This window comes from Phacochoerus africanus, chromosome 5, assembly GCF_016906955.1.
Source record: "Phacochoerus africanus isolate WHEZ1 chromosome 5, ROS_Pafr_v1, whole genome shotgun sequence".
Taxonomy (NCBI): domain Eukaryota; kingdom Metazoa; phylum Chordata; class Mammalia; order Artiodactyla; family Suidae; genus Phacochoerus; species Phacochoerus africanus.
This window is the reverse complement of record NC_062548.1, coordinates 73610967-73627797: the sequence shown is the minus strand read 5'-3', so window position 1 is coordinate 73627797 and position 16831 is coordinate 73610967. Positions and strand designations below refer to the sequence as shown.

The window sequence follows — 16831 nt, the reverse complement described above, 5'->3', positions numbered from 1 at the left end:
CTCTATCTAGTTGCTAAGCATTTTCATCTCCCCAGAAGGAGACCCCTTAGCCAGGAGGCAGTCACTCCCTATTTCCAGTTCTCCTGAGCCCATGGCAAACACTAACCTGCTTTCTGTCTCTATGGATTTACCTATTCTGGATGTTTCATTTAAATGGAATCATGCAATATGTGATTTCACATTCAGATTCTTTCACTTTTGTTTTCAAGGTACATCTCCATCCTCGTGTTTTATCAGTACCTCATTGCTTTTTATGGCTGCATAATATTCCATTGTACAGAGAGACAGCCTTTGTGTAGCCAGTTATCCACTGATGGACATTGGAGTTCTAACCACCTTTTGGTTACTGTGAATAGTGCTGCTGCGAACATTCTGTGCAGGTGGTTGTTTCAGGACCTGTGTTCAGTTCTTTTGGTATATACCTAGGAGTAGAACTGCTGGGTCATATGGTAACTCTATTTTAACATTTTGAGAAATTGCCAGACTGTTGTCCATGTTTTACTTTCCCACCAGCAGTAAGTCTTATTTTACTATCAGCACTTTGCCTGGTGCACTGAGAGAAAGAGACAGCTGTTATTCCTGAGAAATTCGATGCCTGGAACTATAAGAAAATGTTTTTCCTACGCTGTACCATTTTGGGGTTTTTGGGGGGGGCAGGGGGAGTTGGCCTCACCCGTGGCATGCAGAAGTTTCCAAGCCAAGTATCAACCCCACACCACAGCAGCAACCCGAGTCGCTGCAGTGACGCCGAATCCTTCATGGCTGCACAAGAGAACTCCCCTCTGCTGTACTATTTGATATTCACTGCAACCTAAGAGCTTAGGTTGATATTCATGTTTCCATTTTACAATGGGAAACAGAGGCCCACAAACCTGAGATATCCTACCTATGCCACAGAACGTGGCAGGTTGGGGCTCAAACCTTGGCAGTTCAGACTCAAAGGCCTGAACATTTTGCTTTTTCAGTACCACATGCTGATCCCAATTGGACAAGTGTTTGGTGAATTGTGTATGCCAGGAGAATCAGCTCTGCCTGGTAGGATCAGGATTCACTTCCAGGCCTCATCACACCTCTATCACCAGTGATCAGGCCATACTTGACCAAATTCCAATCTGTGACTAAGACTCTGTTCTTTCTTCAAGATCCAGTTCAGTGTTACCTTTTCCATCAAGATTTCTGACCCTTACCAACCAGATGGATCTTGTATCTGTTCCCTCCTCTGAAGCCTTGGCACTTTCTCATTAAGCACTTACATTGCTGTTAATTTATTACTTGCTTAACAAGTAACTGTTCACTTATTACAGTTAAACATTAACAGTTACAATTATCTTTGAGAGTTCCCATGGTGGCTCATCTGTAACGAACCGACTAAAATCCATGAGGAGGCGGGTTTGATCCCTGGCCTCACTCAGTGGGTCAGGGATCTGGTGTGGTCGTGAGCTGTGGTGTAGGTCACAGACCCAGCTTGGATCCTGCATTGCTACAGCTGTGGTGTAGGCCGGCAGTTACAGTTCCTATTCAGCCCCCAACTTGGGAACTTTCATATGCTGCAGGTGTGGCCCTAAAAAGAAAAGTAAAGTTACAAGTACCCTGATAAATTATTTTACTTTTCTATTGCCCATAGGAACCCGATTATGATATATAATTATACTTTTTGGAATCATTTTTATTCCCAGAGTTGGGATTTGAGACCATCATGTCGCTGAAATTCCGTGCTTGCAAATTATGAAGTATACCTGTGTAACAGCCCAGCCCTGCCCAGAAATGGGCCATTGAGATGGAAGGTAGCCAGTCATGTGGCACTGTGTTTTGGAAGTCTCAGAGGAGGAAGAAAATATCCTGAAAAGAACAGCATCTCCCCTGACCTCTCATCAGTCAATCCAACCTCAGGTCAGTGCCCCGGACTTCTACTGGCAACTCAAAACCCAAAGGCGCTAAGAGAGAAAAACAGCAGAGTGTTTCAAGGGGAAAGAAAAGCAGACTCATAGGTCATGCTCGCCTTGGCAAGATGTTCCCAAGTTCTAGGACAGTGATTCCAGCTCTATAGAAATGTTTCTACTCTAACCTAACCTTTTAGCAAATTCTCTGAGAAGGGAGATGGATCAGGTGCCAAGACTCAAATTAGGGTAACTCAAGCTGAGTTTATAGAGATCATCAAAGGACTAATCATGAAGGTGCAAGTAGGTAAAAGGGAACCAGAAGTGTTTTTGCTCAAAGGCCTAAAGCGAGGTGGGAGAGCTGACAGGAACCTGACCCAAGAGTCATGTAGGGCAGACCCACCCCAAGAAGTCCAGGGCCAAATTCCAGGGTCCTGACCTAGGAGTTATGTAGGGCCAAAGACCCACCCCGAGAGCCTGGCCTCATTTTCCTGCTGGTCTCCCCGCTCCACACATTGGCCAAACCCAAGTGGAAGCCAAGGGAAAGGGAGGACCTCTGGCTGTGTACAACAGAAGTCAGCCTCCAGGGCAGAGGGGGAGAGGGGAGCGTGACCTGGAGGGAAGAATGGAGATAACTGGCACAGAGGATGAGGAAAACGGTCACAACAGGCAAATTTGGTAAATGCAAACTTTGCTCATCCTGAGACCAGTCAACATAGATGCTTTACTCAGTGTTGTTGTGCTGATGGCTTAACAGTCAGCAAACACAGCCAGGAACAGAGAGGCAGCTGCAACCCTGGCACAGGTTCCAGAGCAGAAGAACTGACTACTGGGGTTTGCAGACAGGTAGCTGTGGGAAGGTCATTAAGGGCAAAAGCAAAAAAATGACAGCAGGAGGCCTGAGACGCCTGTGAGCCACTGGGCTCCTTCTAAAAAGAAGGTGCTGGGGAGGTCCTGTTGTGGCTCAGTGCCTACAAACCTGACTAGTATTGGTGAGGATGCAGGTTCGATCCCTGGCCTCGCGCAGTGGTTTAAGGATCTGGCATTGCCGTGAGCTGTGGTGTAGGTCGAAGACGAGGCTCAGATCCCGCATTGCAGTGGCTGTGGTTTAGGCCAGCAACTGCAGCTGATTCGACTCCTAGCCCAGGAACTTCTATATGCAGCAGGTACGGCCCTAAAAAGAAAAGACAACTCCCAAAAAACATGTTTGAGAGTAATGGCATGGGAGAAGGCTTTGTGATGGAGTCATTAGGATCACAGGATCTGGGGTCACTCCAATCTGAGTTTTAATCTTGACCACCAGCACTTTGAGTCTTAGAGCAGCTTTGACTCTGTAAGCTTCAGGGGGAAAGATGCTTTCATAATGGAGAGGTCTAGGGGGACCACCGTAACGAAGTGACCAAACTACCACCACTGATGGGGCCAACTGATATCACGTGCCTCCTGATGACATGCAAGCAGAAGGACACAAAATCTATCTACTGTCATTCCCCTGGATATTTTATATATATATATATAAAATGTGTTTTTTTTTTCTTTCTCTTTTTTTCATTTCTGGCCACCCCACAGCACATGGAGCTCCAGGCCAGGGATCAGATTACCCACTGTGCTTGGGGGTGGGGATTGAAACTATGTCTCAGTGCTCCCAAGACACTGCCAATCCCATTGCACCACAGCCCGAGCTCCTCATTCCCAAAAATATTTAAACTGACTCAAATCGTGAACGCATTCTGAAATTCTGAAAGACATAGGGTATTCTTCAAAAAATGTCAACTTTTTTTTTTGGCACCCACAGCATATGGAGGTTCTCAGCCTAGCGGTCAAATAGGAGCTGTAGCCGCCAGCCTGCATCACAGCCACAGCAACACCAGATCCAAACCAGGTCTGTGACCTACACCACAGCTCATGGCAACGCCAGATCCTTAACCCATTGAGTGAGGCCAAGGATCGAACCTGCGTCTTCATGGATACTAATCAGATTCATTTCAGCTGAACCAGGACAGGAACTCCTCGACTTTTTTTTTCTGACAAAGATTTTTCTAAAGGAGACTAAGAGACATGACAACTAAACACAATGTTTCAGAAAACAGGTGTGTATGCCTGTGCCCTACTCATGCAGGAAGAGAGCAAGCAAAGGTAGCAAGATGTTAACAAATGGTGAATTCACATGAAAGGCATACAGATGGTGACTGTACAATTTCCAATTGTTCTGTAGGTTTGAATTATTATTATTCTTTTGTCTTTTTAGGGCCGCACCGGCAGCATATGGAGGTTCTGGCTAGGGGTCAAATCGGAGCTGTAGCTGCTGGCCTGTGTCACAGCCACAGCCACTCGGGATCTGAGCAGTATCTGCAACCTACATCAAAGTTCACGGCAATGCCAGATCCTTAACCCGCTGAGCAAGGCCAGGGACCGAACCCGCAACCTCATGGTTACTAGTCGGATTCGTTTCCACTGTGCCACGATGGGAACTTCTGAAATTTTTTAAAATAACTTCAGAGACTAAATTTACTTCCTTGCTGTGTTAAAATCTCGGGGTTGTAGAGAAAACCATATGAGGCAGTGCATTTAAAATGCTTAGCGCCGTATTCACTGCATTCAAAGCAATGCACATTTATACTTTACTATTTATGACCACAGTGGAAATATCTGTCCCCTAAGGATTTCTACCTCTCCCTCTCCAGCACAGGGGCGGACCCCATTCCGCCACCCTTTATGACGCTGGCATGGCTATGTGACTGGACAGTGAAATATGAATTAAGCACCTGTCATTTCCATGTGGGAGCTTTAAGAGTCACCATATAATTCACAGCATGCCTTCTAGCCGGGCCGTGACCCACAGAGCACATATTGACATAAAGCCTTCAGCAGCCTGGATTCCCGAGTCACTGCAGTGAATCTTCCTACTGAGTCACACTGCAGAGTGAGCAAGACACGAATTTTTGTGGTACGAAGGCAGTGAGCTTTAGGGACCCTAATTACAGCCTAACCTACCCCCCACCCCCGAGTCCAGAAACCATTGCCCTCAGGTCAAATCTTGCCCATTGCTTATTTCTGTAAATAAAGTTTTACTGGAAGATTTTTTTTCTTGCTGAATGTGGAAGTTTTCAGGCCATGGATAGAACCCACACCACAGCAAAAACAGCTCCTGGATCCTTAACCCACTGAGCCACTTGGGAACTCCCTGGAATACTTTTTTTTTTTTTTTTTACACTGTCTGTGTATGCTTCTGCACTAGAACAGCAAGAGCCGAGTAGAAGCAACAAACACCAGGTGGCCTTTAAAACCGAAAATATTTACTATCTGGTCTTTCACAGAAAGTTTGTTGATCCCTATCCTATTCTACCTTGACTGATACAATCATATTTTAAGACAAAATGAGAAAAAAAATCCAAAACCACTTATAAAACATGATTTTTAGCTGTAAAACTTGGGCAAGTTACCTGTTATTTCTACAAGCTTTTAGTTGCCTTTGTGTAAAATGCGGGTATATCTATCTCATATGACACTGTTAGAATTAAACATATTCTTGCATGTAAAAACCTGGAACCAGGAGGCTTGGAAGGGCAATGCTGCAGGGGCCAGAAATAAGTGCAGGAATATGGGCTGCTGGATAGAAAGTCATAGAAAGACGAGAACCTAGTACACTGTACACATCCGATACATGTCTGCAATTTTTCTAATTATATAAAAATAAAACCTATTTGAACAGAAATAGAAAGCAAGAAAATAGCATAATACTAACTGGTTATTTTTTAAAATATTAGGGATAGGACCAAGAGTGTTTTTTTTTCCCCTTTGCTGCCATTCTGCTTTAAAATTTTCTATGATGAACAAAATAGATTTTTATAATCTGGAAAAAAAACAGTTTTTTATAAATGCTGAAAATTTTTAATATTTTTATCATTTTACAGAACATCTTTTGTTGACATTCTACAAATGATACCATCCAATAATGTCCCAATTCTTTCTTCTTGTGAAGATAGTTTATATATCTGTAAAAATAAAAGACAGATTATGACATGCTAATATATTCATGCACGATTTATTTTTATTATACAAACATGTATAAGTGAAATTATCACTCAGTTATTGGAATGATGACATGAAATCACAACGTAGTTAAAGTATGAAAAGTAGATGGCAATTTATCACTGTCAAAAGCACTCTTTTTAATTTTAGTTATGGTGATAACTCTAAACAAAGAAATTTTTATGTATTTATTGTATTTGTCTTTTTAGGGCTGCACCTGCAGCATATGGAGGCTCCCAGGCTAGGGGCTGAATCGGAGCTGCAGCTGCCGGCCTACGCCACAGCCACAGCAATGCTGGATCCTTAACCTACTGAGCGAGGCCAGGGATGGAATCTGTGTCCTCATGGATACTAGTCAGATTCGCTTCTGCTGAGCCACGACAGGAACTCATATATTAATTTTAAAAGCACACATCTAGATAGTAACTTCATACTACAATTATTTTATATTTCAAATGTACTATGTAAGTTTGATAGTTAAAGTTATCTTTTTTAAAGAATGATCTTATCAAGTAAGTTTCTAACTGTATCTCACGTAAATCTGCATCTTCCAATTCTTTGCATCTGTAATTATTTTTCAAGTAATTTTTTTTTTGTCTTTTTGCCTTTTCTAGGGCCACACTCATGGCATATGGAGGTTCCCAGGCTAGGGGTTGAATCGGAGCTGTAGCCGCCAGCTGACGCCAGAGCCACAGCAACACCGGATCCGAGCCGTGTCTGCGACCTACACCCACGGCAACGCCGGATCCTTAACCCTCTGAACAATGCCAGGGATCAGATCTGCAAGCTCATGGTTCCTAGTTAGATTTGTTAACCACTGAGCCATGAGAGGAATGCCAAGTAATACTTTATTACATTAACTTTCTTAAAAGTTAAAAAAATATAGAAGCACTGGTGAAAAATAAGCAAACATTATTCACATCTATCATGCTCTTTCCAAAAATTCAGATTTACAAACCTTTTTGACTTCTGTAATATCTGTTATTTCAGTGAGTTCTTTCAAAGGAACTTGATGACCTTCTACCTGAGATATGATGTCTTCTTGATTTATTTGTTTTTCTCCCTCTTCAATATAAGCAATTAGAACTGAAGTGTCATTTGCCGAAATACCAAATTTTTTCAAGGCCTCTGAAATCTAAAGGTGGGGGGGTGGAGAAAGAAAATCAGTAGATTCAACATCTGAAACACCTCCCCCTTGCCACTCTTTCCAGGTCAGATTCTTATTTTTTAGATCCTAATGGTTCTGCCTACAGTTGTTCTCTTCCACAGCCCCTTCCTAATATCACCCATGCTGGCAGGCATGGTGCACAAACCATCCCCCCCCACCCCCCAACCCCAAGTGACCCTCTAGCCACTTAGGACTGTTTGGAGAGCCTGCCATCTCATGCTTCTCTGTCTATGCTCATACTCTGTCCTCTGCCTGGAGAGCCCTCGTATATCAATTATCTTAGGGCATTTGAATTTTGTGTCTAGTTCATCTGCCTTGTTCAGGAACATTTTTTTTTTTTTTCTGCCCCTAGAACTGACACAGGGACAACTCAATAATTGTTTATGAATTGCTTAGTCTCTTGAGTTATTTCACTGATCTCAAACAATATTTATGGAGTGATTTTTCCCCCAAGTACTGGGGAGTTCTCCTACCATGCATTTTATAAGCTTCCTAAACATCTGTATTTTAAACCTTGCCACAGTTTTCCTAAGTTTTCTCTTGATGTCAGCACTTGCTTATTTTAACAGCAGTAGGAACACTAAAACTTCATCAGCAAAATTACAGTGTTGTTTTTTTAATGGCTCCAGGTGGAATGTTTTTAACTCAATAACTTTGATTACTAGCAGTATCTGAAACCACAAACTGTTACATGCAGTGGGTGTGTGAGTGAGCATGTGTTAAGGACTGTTCTAGGTACCAGGCAGGCTTCTGGTATATGGAAGAGACATGGATTCTATCCTCAAAGAGTTTACAGGCAGAATGAAAGATGTGCATGACAACACTCAGGCATCCATGGCTAATCATTCAGATATCATTTAGTGATCTTCCTGACTCTACGTGGTAAGAAGGACAAATTAAAACTATCCTCTTAATTTAGCTAAACTTTTGTTTACACACATGTGAAGCGTCTCCAAAGCTTATTTGCCTAGTAAGAGAGCAGTGCTAAACCCCAACTCTGTCCAGAGCTGTCTTCACTAACACACAGGCTATCATGACAAGGTCAACAATTATAAAGTAAATAAATATTAATTACATTATTATTTGGGGAAAGATTGAAAATAATTTCCGTAGATAGAGTTCTTGTCTTCATTTTCCCCAGTTTGTAGAGGTGAACTGCTTTGTTTGCTGCCACAAGTATCTGAAATGGATCCACAATCTACCAAAGAGAACAAAAAATATTATACACAGAGAATCTGGAGTACGCTGAAGACGTGTGCCCCACAGCGTGCTACCTCCAGGGTCAGTGTTTTACTTCATCCCAGTTCCTATGGACTACATTTTCAAATTTTTTCATAATCTCAAGGGCCTGAGTGTTCAGTCAAAAAAAAAAAAAAAGAAAACAGAATTTTAAAACTGCAAGCAGGAGTTCCCGTCGTGGCTCAGTGGTTAACAAATCCGACTAGGAACCATGAGGTTGTGGGTTTGATCCCTGGCCTTGCTCAGTGGGTTAAGGATCCGGTGTTGCCGTGAGCTGTGGCATAGGCTGGCGGCTACAGCTCCGATTAGATCCCTAGCCTGGGGAGCTCCATGTGCCTCGGGTGCGGCCCTAAAACGACAAAAGGAAGGAAAAAAAAAAAGTAAAACTGCAAGCAACTTAAATAAATAGTAAAAAGCTGTTTTTTTTTGTTTTTTCATTTTAGGGCCACACCTGAGACATATGGAGGTTCCCGGGCTGGTGGGGGAATCTGAGCTGCAGTTGCCGGCCTACACCCCAGCCACCGCAATGCAGGACATGAGCGGCATCTACAACTTACGCTGCAGCTTGAGACAACACCGGATCCTTAACCCACTGAGCCACCACAGGAATTCCAATAGTAAAAAGTTTTAAAACGACATTTACTGAGGGGTATTATTATGGGAAAAACCATATGGTCAACATTTTGCCTTCGTTTTCTACAGCTGTCAGTGATATCCATGTTATATTCACATGTAATGGATGAGGAGACCACGGCAAAGAAGAGGTCTGAATCCCAGCTGTCCTCAGTTACCACCAAGGGAACCGGAGCAAATGCCTTAGCATTTCATCTAGAGGTGCAGATCATCCTAGCACGTCACGGATGGGTTGTCGTGAAGACTGAGTCAGCTGTGTGTGTAAACAACTTGCAACAATGCCAGGAGCCAAATACACCTTTATATAAAGGTCAGCTACCACTTGCTCAAAGCCATAATAAATGGCATATCTGGGATTTAAGTCACAGTGATTCTACAGTGTGTGCCCTTAACCACTATGCAGTGCCTCCTTCCCAGACTTTCTCTTTCAGAGGAGAAGATGATCCCAGACGGCTGCGATCACATCAGGGCTGGACCGCCTTTGACAGCTCCTAGGGCGGGGTGCTCTGGCTTCTAGTCACTGCTAATTCAAGGTCGGCCAAATCTGATTCCACTCCACAGCTTGGACAAGGCCTTTTTACCTGAAGATAACAGGTTTGGGCTGATCTGTAACAGCAAGAAATAGTTCATATTCTTAAACTCCCTGCAGAGCGCACTCCTTCCCACAAGTACTTACCACTGTAGGGTTGATTAATGAGCCGTCAATGCCACCTTCCATGGCCTTTTTTCTCAAGGCTCCAGCATTTTTCACATCTTTAAATAACAGAAGGGTCACCCTGTACTCAGGAAACAGGTCCAGTTGCTCTGTTAACTGCATTTCATAGATAGACAGGATTCTGTTGCACAAGACCAAAAGACCAAAAGTTAACACCGTAGGTCACTAACAAAAAAGTATCCTTACTTAACGAGATAATTTTTTTTGCTTTTTAGGGCTGTGCCTGTGGCATATGGAAGTTGGCCAGCTGGGGGTTGAAATCAGAGCTGCAGCTGCTGGCCTACACCCCAGCCACAGCCAGGCCAGATCTGAGCCATATCTGTGACCTGCACCACGGCTCACGGCAACACCAGGTACTTAACCCACTGAGCAAGGCCAGGGATCCAACCCGAGTCCTCATGGATACTAGTCACGTTTGTTACCGCCAAGCCACAGTGGGAACTCCCTAACAAAGTAACTTTAATAAGAAGATATAAAAGTTAAAATAGAAAAATCTATCCTGAAAACACATCTGGCATTCTCACAGTATACTGTCTTCCTAAAGCTTCCTTTACCATTCCTGGCGAAGGATCAAGGTTGCCACCTGATCCCCTGCTTATATAGATAAGTCCGGCTCTGATCCGTGGATGAGACGCCATTTCCTCAATAGACAACTAGGTGCAGATTACCAAAAATGTTTTAGATCACAGGTTACTTTTAGCATTAATGAAACCTCACTCCAACTTATTAGCCTTTTTAGTTTTCTTATCTTACCATTTGATTTATGTTTTAGCAGCACCTAGACACAAATACGAAAGAAGAAAATAATCTTACAGAGGAAAAGTATGACATGACTCAGAGAACTCATTTCACACATGGGGATTTAAGCAGAGAGGGCACAATGCTTTAATAATACTGGCCCTTTATAGACATAAATTTAACAAGAAAAGGACGGGGTATACACAAAGACATAAGAGAAACATGACAAATAACTACAAGACATATCCTTGCACAGAAAAACAAACCATTGCAAAAATTTGATCTTTAAAACAATTTCAATCAGTCCTAATGAGATATTTGGGTGAGGCAATTTGATAGGTTCATTTTATCCTTTTACCTAGGAGGTTCCATTTACAGCATTTTTCTCAAAGAATAAACTGGCAATCTGAAGGTTTATGTAACAAGAGATCCTTATCATCATCCTAACAGTAAAAGTTGAAAAGAACTAGTAACAGGATTTGTTTTCACTAAACAACCACTAAAAACTGTAGTCTTGAAGAGTACTTAAGGATGTATAAAAACAGCAATAAATAACACTAAGTAAAAACATTTGATGTGGAAATCAAAACATAAAATTGTGGGTTTTTAAAAAAAGGTACACATACACACACACACAAAATTGAAAGAAAAATACAACGAAAAATTACCTTTGACCTGCTGGAATTTCATCTTACTTTTGTTACAATCAGAAAAAAGAAAAAAAGAACATTTGTGAATAACGTCCTGGCACACAGTAGTTCAGTCATAATCAAGGTCCAATGGAAAAAAAATACAGAAAGATAAAATGTACACCCAATTATAAAAGAAGATGCACCCAGAAAACAAAAACACGAAGTACACCAAAATATGGCCATCTTGGTCAGTAGAATTGAAGGCAATTTTTAAGGTCTCCTATAAATGTTTTTTTATGTTCTGAATTTTCTACAATGAGTACTCAAAATATATAATGAGTACATACAACCAGAGAGAAAAAAAATGTGGTTTTTGCTTTTACATGAGGGGAAAATGGGACCTCTAGCAAACGTAAGAATAACTTGCTTTTCTTTTACATAATTCATTCAGTCCAGAAACTTCGAGTCACTGCTGGATACTGACCTCTCACTCAAATCCCATATCTAATCCAAAAGTCTTGTCAATTTAAATTTTATTTTTCACCCTGCCCACAGCACGTGGAAGTACTGTGGGCCAGTAATCAAACCCGGGCCACAGCAGGGACCCAAACCGCTGCAGTGACAACGCCAGATCCTTAACCCACTGCACCACAGGAGAACTCCTTGTCAATTTTTTAATATCTTGACGGATACAATTCTCTCCATACCCACTGCCACCACAGTGGGCCACCAACTCACATCCACAGTTTGGCCTCCTAGAAGTGCTCAGCTCACAGTTCCTGCCCTCCTATCATGCAGCCGCCACCTGGGAGTCAAAACCGTCTTTTCACAAACAAGAACAAAATAATGCCACTTGCAGCAACATGGATGGAACTAGAGACTCTCATGCTAAGTGAAGTAAGTCAGAAGGAGAAAGACAAATACCCTATCACTTATATCTGGAATCTAATATAGGGCACAAATGAACCTATCTACAGAAAAGAAACAAACTCAGGGACACGGAGAACAGACTTGTGCTTGCCAAGACGGAGGGGGAGGGAGGGAGATGGACTGGGAGTTTGGGGTTAGCAGGTGCAAACTACTGCATTTGGAATGGATAAACAATGGGATTTTGCTGTGTAGCCCATGAAACTATATATGATCACTTGTGATGGAACATGATGGAGGATAATGTGAAAAAAAGAATGTATATATGCATAACTGGCTCACTTTGTGAGGCAGAAATAGACAGAACACGGTAAATCAACTATAATTTAAAAACTATTATCGGAGTTCCCGTGGAGGCACAGTGGTTAACGAATCCAACTAGGAACCATGAGCTTGAGGGTTCGATCCTTGGCCTTGCTCAGTAGGTTAAGGATCCGGCATTGCCGTGAGCTGTGGTGTAGGTCGCAGACGCGACTCGGATCCTGCGTTGCTGTGGCTGTGCTGTAGGCCGGTGGCTATGGCTCCAATTCGACCCCTAGCCTGGGAATCTCCATATGCCACGGAAACGGCCCTAGAAAAGGCAAAAAGACAAAAATAAACAAATAATTAAAACTATTATATATATATATAAAATCTTGCCCTGCTGCTGCTCTTATGAGAAATCCGTTTAGGTCAAGGCGTTCTAAACTCAAGCTCTGGGCCCTTCCTCCCCGTTGGGCTTCCGGGCGCACTGCTCCCCTGACCCCGCTCAGTCCGCCACCGCCGCCCTGACTTCTCAGCCGCGTCTCCAAGCTCCTCCCTTCCCCCCGCCCTCCCGGGAAAGGCAGCTGTCCCCATTCAAGCCTTCCTCCCTTCAGCTCGCTGGTAAGAGTCCCTTTACCAGCGCGCCCAGAGCCCCAGGTCTAGCTCCCGATTTTGTCACAACCTTGGTGAAACGCGGGCCTATCAGGATGATGTATCGCCGCTAGACTCTACAGCCCTCCATAAACGAGGTCGCAGGGAACCACAGGCCTCACACGGAAAAATCACGCTCACGGGCGCCGGGATTGGGCCCCCAGTTCAGGCCAGCTACTGCGCTGGGAGGACTCAGCGGCGCGTCCCTGTCCGTTTCTTAAGATCTTCCCCACGGAAACAAAACCCTCAACTTCCGGAAGCTCGGCGGCAGCTGCGCCCCCTCTCAGGCGTCCCCGAGTCCGCCGCGTCTTTCCGGGTCCCAGCCGGAGGAAGGTGGTCGGCCGCCTTCCCGCACACCCTTCCTCTCCAACCTGAGTGCGGTCTACGAAAGCAAGGGAGAGCCGGGGTCCCCTCCTCCACTTCCGGCGAGGGGGGCGGCGAGGCTCCTCCGGCGGGCTGGCTGTGGGTCGCCGCCTCGTCCTGAAGCCGCGTGGCGTCGGACGAGAAGTCCCTCACCTCTTTTTCGTGTAAAGTATTGACTCCGATGAGCTCTACATGCGTCTCCCCTGCTAGAGAGTCAATAGTTCTCTTTCGAGGCAGGGGGGACTCAGTTTGCATCTTGCTTCCGGCGCGGGCATTTGGGGAAGGATCTGGAGCCGACCGCCCTCGGCGACCGGCCCCGGGTACAAAGGAAAGGATAATTGACAGTAAGTTAATGGAATCTACCTCTTCATCCGCCAGGCTCACAAATTTATCATCCCTGAGTGCTTCAGTCTCCAAAAGAGGAAGTAATCCCCTAAACAGGCTGCAGATAATTATTTTCCATGTTCTTTATGGTTAGGGATCATCTTGGCCAATACTTTACACAAAAAGACAGATAAATGTTAACAAATACAGCCGCACGGTGGATATGTGCAATGGAGAAAAAAAAACTGAGAAAGGGGGGGAGTGCCAGGCCGTGGATATTACCTTTTAAAATAGGATGGTTAAGAAAAATTTCAGGAAAAAGGGCCATTTGAACAGTGACTGGAGGAAGTCTGGAAACAAGTTCTATGTGTATCTGGAAGAGCAGCATTCCAGGCGACAAAGAGAGTTCAGAGTTCTGAGACAGATAGGGCCTTAGCATATTTAAGAAAGAGCAAAGAGAACCGTGTGGTTTTAGCACAGTTGAAATATATATGCAGAAAAAAATTATTCTGACAAAAGACTAGTATCCAGATTATATTAAGAACACCTACAACTAAAAAATAAGAGAAACAACCTAATTAAGAAAAGGTGACCTATTTGAACGCACTTCACAAAAGATATATGAAAGACCAATAAAAACATGAAAAGGTGTGCTCAACATAATTATTCGTCAGGGAAATACAAATTAAAAACATAATGAGATAAAACTACATACTCATGACTAAAATTTAAAAGAACTTAAATCTAAAAATTTAAAATATGAAGTGTCAAACATCCCAAACTGGAACCCTCATATACTGCTGTTCTAAGTATGAAATAGTACATTATCACTTTGGCAAAAAACTTGGCAGTTTCATAAAAGAATTCAGTGTACACCTACCATACCAAGCAGTTTTACTCCTTGGTATTTACCCACAAATGTCCACATAAAGGCTTGAACGTGAATGTTCCCAGCAACTTTACTCAGAGTGAATGGAAAAACCCAATGCCCAACAATCCATCCCATTCATGGATACTGGTTAATTCATGTAATGAAATACTATTCATTAATAAAAGGAATGAATATACTTGCAACAGTGCATAGATTAAAAACACGCTCAGCAAAAAAGAAACTAAAATTATGTTACTGTATGATTCCATTTCTGCAAAACTCTAGGAACTGAAAATTTATTCTAGAGTGATTGAAAGCAAATTAGTGGTCGCTAGGGATGGCAGGAGTGGGAAACAATGTCTGAAAAGAAAGCCCAAGGGAACCTTTGCAGTGAAGCCAATGTTCTATGTCTGGATGTAGTGTTAGTTACGAGAGGATGAATTTGTTAAAATCTACCAAATTACATACTATATAAAAGAGTAATTTCATAGATGTCTCAATAAAGTTGATTAAAAAACAGATACTAAAAAAGTTGTTCCAGTTCACAGTGACTTGTTTGTAATCAGTGAAAGCTGGTAAGAGCCCAAATGCTCATTAAATGAATGGATAAATTGTATATCCATGTGATGGAGTACAATTTGGCAGTAAAAAGGAATCAACTGTTGGTACATACAATAACATAGATAAATCTTAAAAGGAGAATTACAGGAGTTCCTATTGTGGCTCAGCAGGTTAAGAACCTGACTAGTATCCATGAGGATGTGGGTTCGATCCCTGGCCTCACTCATTGGGTTAAGGATCTGGCGTTGCTGCAAGCTGTGGAGTAGGTCACAGGAACGGCTTGGATTTGGCATGGCTCTGGCTGTGGTATAGGCCAGCAGCTGTAGCTCCAATTCAACCCCTAGCCTGGGAACTTCCATATGCTGCAGGTGCAGCCCTGAAAAAAAAAGGAAAAGGAGAATTACAAAGGGGCATTAGGAAACTTTGGGGTTATAGCCATGTTCTAGCTTAATTGTGGTATTGATTTCATGAATGTGTACATGTCAGATTTATCAGCCTGTACATGTAAAAAAGGTACAGTGTACCTATCATATGTCAATTATATCTCTACAGCTGTTTTAAAAATCACAAGGAGACAACACTACATCTGTGTTGTAACAGCTCAAAGAAACTAAAAAAAAAAAAAAAACCAAAAACTGATCATACTAAGTGCTAATGAGAATGAGCAACTGGAACAATTCCCACATCATGTGACAATACCCCCCAAAATGAAACCTCTACTTCTTGATAAACTGTCACCTTGATTTTTTGTATTCCTAAAAGGTTTAAATATTTGTAGGATCTTGTACTTCCTGCTGTCATATGTGTGGCTGAAAAATTAAAAGCTATGACTGCCAGATTTATTAACAAATAATAAATTTATGAATTTAAATGTGCTGCATTTGCTCACTAGAAAGCAGAGCCCGGGGCAAGGACTGAAGTGCTGGCATTTTAGTTGGGGTGTGTGAGAACAGTGCGGGAAGGGTGAGGAACAGCCTTCACACTGAGCCAAAGAGACACACAGGTGTTTTGCTACGTGTTTTCACTCTGTAGGCTCAGCTCTCCCTGGACGGCTGGAAGGGAAAAACCATTCCTGAGAGTAACCCACAGGAGGGAGAAAAGGGGGGGAATATGCCAGCCAGGCTACCTATTGTCTTCTGCCTTCATTAACCAAGGCTCCTGCCATAGGAGTGGGAGCCAACTCCTCTATACTTCTGATCGTCTCACCCTTCCCTGGCAGCTCAGAATGCCCGATCTTGTGGCCTGATGTGTGGAACTTCCTCCACCTTTAAAGTGGAGGGATGGCTGAGAATTGAGAAGGCTTGGTATGGAGGCAGTGGGGGCCACAGAGGCCAGAGTTTAGCTGGTGCTCTGTAGCTCGGGAAGCACTAAGGTTTGCCAGCAAAGGCAAATCAGAGGATGGTGGTTCAGGTGGCAGATGGCACTTTTAGGAAGGAGGGAGTTGCGAATCTGAGACCATGCTTAGAACGTGTGTTTCACGAAACAGGAGATGCAGACGGTAGGAGAGCTGTTACAGCCAAGGGAAAAACTGAAAGATACCATTGCACTGGAGTTACCTCTGTGGCGCAAAAGGACTGGTGGCATCTCTTCAGCTTCAGGATGCGGGTTTGATCCTGGCCCGGCACAGTGAGTTAAAGGATCTGGCGTTGCCACAGCTATAGCGTAGGTCGCAATTACAGCTCAGATCTGATCCCTGGCCCGGGAACTCCATATGCTGTGTGTGTATGTGGTGGAGGCCAAAAAAAAAAAAAAAGATACCGTCAAATAAATGCATATAACAGTGGGCTCAAAAAACGCCTGGCGCACTGAGGAAGGAAGTGGAATATAATAGAGGCTTTGAAAAGTCAGCTGGAGTCA

At 43.2% G+C, this 16831-nt stretch overlaps 1 protein-coding gene across 3 annotated transcripts; it reads right to left on the bottom strand.

Moving 5' to 3' along the window:
* Positions 1–5738: 5738 nt before the first annotated feature.
* Positions 5739–13306, bottom strand: TPRKB (TP53RK binding protein). 3 transcript variants are annotated; one of them, XM_047781763.1, is made up of 6 exons: positions 12887–13306; positions 11071–11096; positions 9626–9785; positions 8153–8275; positions 6868–7044; positions 5739–5872 (listed from the first exon to the last, which is right to left on the bottom strand). In XM_047781763.1, the coding sequence occupies exons 3-6, from the start codon at positions 9764–9766 to the stop codon at positions 5786–5788; spliced, it is 528 nt and encodes a 175-aa protein (XP_047637719.1). In that variant the 5' UTR covers positions 9767–9785; positions 11071–11096; positions 12887–13306; the 3' UTR covers positions 5739–5785. The 3 variants fall into 3 exon arrangements, with proteins under 3 accessions (XP_047637719.1, XP_047637718.1, XP_047637720.1); XM_047781762.1 differs by lacking the exon at positions 11071–11096 and having other exon boundaries at positions 12887–13282; XM_047781764.1 differs by lacking the exons at positions 11071–11096; positions 12887–13306 and having other exon boundaries at positions 9626–9787.
* Positions 13307–16831: the final 3525 nt, after the last annotated feature.

Bases quoted from the DNA above. Each gene is read 5' to 3' on its own strand.
- TPRKB (XM_047781763.1), bottom strand. From the start codon at position 9,766: ATGCAGTTAACAGAGCAACTGGACCTGTTTCCTGAGTACAGGGTGACC. The intron at 7,045-8,152 runs GTAATTAATATT...CCCCACCTTTAG, and splicing joins ATCTTTCCCCAAATAATAAT to ATTTCAGAGGCCTTGAAAAA. The intron at 5,873-6,867 runs GTTTGTAAATCT...TTATTTTTACAG, and splicing joins ATATTACAGAAGTCAAAAAG to ATATATAAACTATCTTCACA.